This window comes from Oryza sativa, chromosome 1, assembly GCF_034140825.1.
Source record: "Oryza sativa Japonica Group chromosome 1, ASM3414082v1".
Taxonomy (NCBI): Eukaryota; Viridiplantae; Streptophyta; class Magnoliopsida; order Poales; family Poaceae; genus Oryza; species Oryza sativa.
This window is the reverse complement of record NC_089035.1, coordinates 14,069,897-14,075,363: the sequence shown is the minus strand read 5'-3', so window position 1 is coordinate 14,075,363 and position 5,467 is coordinate 14,069,897. Positions and strand designations below refer to the sequence as shown.

The 5,467-nt window shown below is 40.1% G+C and overlaps 1 protein-coding gene across 1 annotated transcript; it reads left to right on the top strand.

The window, feature by feature from the left end:
• Positions 1–2,281: 2,281 nt before the first annotated feature.
• Positions 2,282–4,310, top strand: LOC136355281 (uncharacterized). The gene is made up of 3 exons (XM_066307669.1): positions 2,282–2,302; positions 2,412–3,346; positions 3,635–4,310. The coding sequence occupies exons 1-3, from the start codon at positions 2,282–2,284 to the stop codon at positions 4,308–4,310; spliced, it is 1,632 nt and encodes a 543-aa protein (XP_066163766.1).
• The last annotated feature ends 1,157 nt before the right edge of the window (positions 4,311–5,467 follow it).

Below are 5,467 nucleotides of genomic sequence, written 5' to 3'. Positions count from 1 at the left end.
GACGATGCACTTGCCAAAAAAGAAAAAAAAAACGATGGTGCCCCCAAAAACACCTATGATAGGATGGGATTGCCAGAAAAGGCTAAGGGGCATGTACAAATCAATAATAGGAGATTAGGAGTTCTTAGTCTTAATTACTAGTTAGGAATATTCGCTGATACGAAAGAGAAGATGACTAGATGAGATACAAAACATCATTACTATTACTATGGTTAATAATAGCTCAAGAACGACTTGTAGTTTAATGGAAATATAATTGCGTGATAGTGAAAAAAGAAGAAGAAAAGACTAGCAATAAAAATTATGTTTTGAGTTCATGGTTAGAGCTTAATTTTATCGTCCCAATTGTTATAAGGAAAATATTTAGAAAATCTTGTATTGTCTAATAGATTAAACATGTCCTAATAAGCTGCTCGGATCGGTTGTTTATTTGTTTTTGGCTCAGATGAGCTTTTATCTGACCGTCCACTTTTCCATTTTTTTTTTTACAAATACCATGGATACATGACTTAGGCTGTGTTTGACAATAAGGGTTAGGAGATTCTTCCCCGTGCACATAAAACTAATGGCTCACTAGCATATGACTAACTGAGTACTGGCCTAAAAAATATAGAAGTGGATTAATTATTTTTTTAAAGCAACTTTCCTACAAATTTTTCTTTAAAAAACACATACACACACCATTTTAGTCATTCGAGAAGCATAAAAAAACCAAGTGAGTGGAAAATAGGAAGAGACAGCATCGTACACACCCTTATATTGTGTTCGTTTGGGGGTTTGAAATCCTTCCTCGGCAGCCGGCATGCAAAGCGAAACGTTGAATTAGCACATAATTAATTAAGTATTAGCTAAAAAATTTTAAAAAATAGATTAGTATGATTTTTAAAATAAAATTTTTAATGAATATTTTTTAAAATACACCGTTTAACAAATTGAGAGTGTGCATGCAGAAAACAAAACAAGGGAGTACAAGTTGGAAAGGTGTACTACCGAACACACCAGCCAAAGTTTCTTCGAATTTCGCTGATTTATTTATTTCTATATTTAATTTATGAAATTGATACACCATTTAATTAATATCATTTAGCAATTAAGATAATTCTATTATCCCCTATTATCTCATTACAAGAGAAACAATACACAATTGTTTAAATTTGCTCGATCGAGAAAGCAAACACTACCCAAGGACATCTTCCAAGAACTATATCATTTTTTTCTCTTGCATTCTATTACACCAAAATGATTTGCTCTCGATAATCTATCAATACAGGGCATAGTCGAATAACGCCAGCCATGATATCAAATTCCCACACAGTGTGCGCACACACACACATTTAACAATTAGCATACGTCACTACTAGAAAACTCATTTTCGGTGTCGTAGGGGATCGATTTTCACAGGCGGGCATGTAATTCGGAGCCAAAACCCTGCCGGCAAAAAAAATACCTGGGGTGAAGGGGGCGGTCCGTCTGCGAAGATTGATCTTTGCAGGCAGACCATATAAGCGTCGCCTGCGAAGATCGATTTTTGCAAGCGACGCTTATATGGTCCGCCTGCAAAGATCAATCTTCGCAGGCGCTGCTTATATGGCCCACCTGAAAAGATGCCCCTATATAGTCTTCTTCCTCCCCGAGCCCTGTTCATTCTCCTCGAGGTTTCTCTCTCCTAAAGTGACTTAAATATAGGGGGGAGGTTTTGAACTTCAAATCTTCGGGGGATTTTTCTACGGTGCTTAGATCTACTCATTTCCACACTAGGTATGTAATTTTTTAAGCTTTTAGACCTTAATTTGTGATGGATTTATGCATGCGAAATTGTGAAGGAAGAGCTCCATGTTTTTTAATTTTAATTCTTTTGATATGTTGATGTTAGATGTATGTGTAATTCTTGATTGTAGTGGTTTAATGTGGTAACATAAATTCTCAATTTTTTTTTATTTTTGCTATCACATCCACCTCCTAGTTCTAGATCTAGATCTAGTTCTTGTCATATATAGAGAGAATAAAATTTTTAATGTCTATTTATTCGATGCAATCAAAAAATAGTTATAGTATTTTGTAATATGCCGATGATATGATTTTGTTAGATTTTCCTAATGTACTAATTTGGCATGTCTGTGTAAAAAAAATTGAAATAAACTTTGTTTTTTTATTAATTTACAATTAACCTTTAGTTAATTAGTTTTGAATAGCGATAAGTTTTTTCAATAAACCCTACAAATTTGGTATTAATTGTGCAAATATTTTATGTGCAATTTTTTAGAGATATGGAAAGTCGGGAATGGATGTATCATTGGCCGAGGTTTTTGTCTCCATATAGAAACGAAGTGTCTAAATTTATTGGTATTGCCAAGGCACACGCTGAGAAGAACAATATGAGAAAGATAATTTGTCCATGTGCTGACTGTAAGAATGAAATAGCATGGGACTTCGACGATACTTTTAAAGTGAAGGAGCACTTAGTAACTCGTGGATTTATGGACGAGTACGAAATATGGACACGTCATGGTGAAGAACAAGTGGACGGGCCTAAAAATGTAGTTCCGACACAAGTTGAAGACATGGTGCATGACGATGGTTCTGTTGAGGACAAAATCGACCTAGAGGAAATGTTACGTCATGCAGAACCCGAGGTGTTGATGGGGTCGGCTAGAGGGTTAAATAACTTTGAAGCTTTACAGAAGGCAGCAAAGGAAGTTTTGTATGATGAGTTGAAGGGCTGTGACAGTGAGTTCACAACACTACGATCAGTTCTTAAACTTATGAGGTTAAAGGCGAGACATGGATGGTCTGATACCAGTTTCGACAGTCTGTTAGAACTTCTGCAGAAAATGCTCCCGAGGCCTAACTCACTACCATTCAGCACATATCAAGCAAAGAAACTCATATGCCCCCTTTCACTTGGTGTAGAAAAGATTCATGCGTGCGTAAATCACTGCATACTGTATAGGAAAGAGTACGCTCCTTTAGATGAATGTCCAACATGCGGTGCTAGCCAATACAAATCGAATAGCAATACTGGCCTAGAACCGTCTAACACAACTGAGGGACGACAGAGAAAAATCCCGCAGCTTGTGATGTGGTACCTTCCTGTCAAAGACCGCATTAAACATATATACTCAAACCCGCGAGATGCGGAACTAATGCACTGGCATGAAGAAGGGCGCAAGAAGGATGGGCTGATTCGACAACCGGCAGATGCTCGTCAGTGGATAAACTTTGATGCTCAGTACAGAGAGTTTGCTAAAGACCCACGGAACATTAGATTTGCCTTGATTACTGATGGAGTTAATCCTTTTGGAGACATGAGCAGCTCACATAGTACTTGGACAGTACTTCTCACCATGTATAATCTTCCTTGTCAAAAGCGAAAATACGTACTACTAGGTATCCTCATACAGGGACCCCGTCAGCCTGGTATTGATATTGACGTATTTCTTGAACCATTGTTGGAAGATATGGCTGATTTATGAAAAGAGGGATTGAAAGTGTGGGACGAGTACTTAAGGGAATACTTTACAGTGAAGGCCATCATCTTCGTGACCATTAACGATTATCCAGCAATGTTTTCAGTTTCAGGTCAAATTAAAGGTAAAACATGATGTGTGATCTGCTTAAATGGAACGTACTATAGGTATCTCCCGGGTTCCAACAAGCTTGTGTACATGCGGCACCGGCGGTTCCTACGCACAAATCACAAGTATCGCAAGATGAAGGCGGAGTTCGATGGCACTGAAGAGACTGATCCTGCACCAAAACCAACATCGGGAGAAAATGTGTGTGCAATGACAGAGAAAATTGTTTGCGAGTTTGGAAAAGTGACTAAGAAACCATCAAAGGGGACAAAGCGCAAGAAACCCGAGAAGAATACGAAACAAGGGGATAGTAAGGAGCAAGATGATAGTTCAAAGCCAGATGATAAACTCCCTCCCCCATTCAAGAAGCATTCCATATTTTTTAAGTACCTCCCGTACTGGAAAGATCTGGAGGTTCGGCATGCCATAGACGTCATGCATCTAGAGAAGAATGTGTTTGGCAACATAGTTGGAACATTGTTGGACATGCCAAACAAGACTAAAGATGGTCTGCAATCAAGGATGGACCTAGTCGAGATGGGAATCAGGGAAGAGTTACACCCTCAAGAAGGAGAGAAGAATGGCAAAGTATATCTTCCACCAGCCTGTTTCACACTGACACCTGAGGAGAAGAAGTCATTTTGCAACTCACTCCGTGATGTCAGAGTGCCCATAGGTTTCTCATCAAACATCAGTCGACTAGTTTCAATGAAAGATTTTGGTATCTGGTTATAATTCACACGACTGTCATGTCTTGCTCACCGTGTTTCTTGCAATTTCAATAAGGGCCATAAAATCAGAGCATTTAAAGGTTGCTATCACAAGGTTGTGCTACTTTTTCAACGCAGTGTCACAGAAGGTCATTAGTCTCGAAGAGTTAGGAAATCTCCCTACATTCGCACATGAGACACAGTGCCAACTTGAGATGTGTTTCCCTCCGTCATTTTTTGATACGATGGAGCACCTCATTGTTCACATAGTGCCGTAGATGGTTGCGCTTGGCCCATTGTACCTCCATCAAATGTGGTCATACGAGCGTTACATGACGGTTTTGAAGGGTTACGTCCGAAATCGTGCACATCCAGAGGGATCAATGGTTGAGGGTTATAGTACTGAAGAGGTTGTCGAGTGCTGTATCGATTACCTCAAAGATGAATATGCAATTGGAGTACCTGTGCCCCGACACGAGGGCCGCTCCACCGCTCCGCTGCCACTGACCGCTACCCCGCCGGCCCCTCCACCGCGCCGCCGACCTCTCCACCGCTGCCGGCCGCTCCACAGCCGCCGCCGCCATCTCTCTCCCTCTCTCGCAGTCGTCCATGAGCGGCTTCATTATCGGCCTTTCATCGTCCACGAGCGAAGACGTCCTCGGCCGAACGGCTTCGTCGGCCGGTTCGTCGTCCACGGCCGAACCTCGTCGTCGGTCCTTCCTTCGTCGTCCACGACCGAAGCTCGTCATCGGCCGTTCGTCGTCCACAGACGTGTGTGCATGTGGGTGTTCCTTTTTATATGTGTGTGCATGTGGGTGTGAGGGGGTATATATGTGTGTGCATGTGGGTATGAATGGGAATGAGGGGTGGGTGATATGTGAATGAGGGGTTATATGTGATTGTGAATGTGAATTTGGGAATGTGGGTGATATGTGAATGAAATTGGGAGGGTATGTTCAATTTTGCAGGATATGTGAATTTGTCAAATTTTTTAAATAGCATGTAGGAGGGTATGTTAACATTTTTTTTTAAAAAAATGTGGAGGATATGTTTGCCTTTTTAATTTTTTTTAAACAACATGTCGAGGAAATGTAATTGTGAATTAGTGCACTACTTGATAATAACTTTTCAAATTTTGTACAAATTTGTTTATACTACTTAATTTAGCATAATAGTAAGTAG

Bases quoted from the DNA above. Each gene is read 5' to 3' on its own strand.
- LOC136355281 (XM_066307669.1), top strand. From the start codon at position 2,282: ATGGATGTATCATTGGCCGAG. The intron at 2,303-2,411 runs GTTTTTGTCTCC...GCTGACTGTAAG, and splicing joins TGGATGTATCATTGGCCGAG to AATGAAATAGCATGGGACTT. The intron at 3,347-3,634 runs GTATAATCTTCC...AACGTACTATAG, and splicing joins TGGACAGTACTTCTCACCAT to GTATCTCCCGGGTTCCAACA.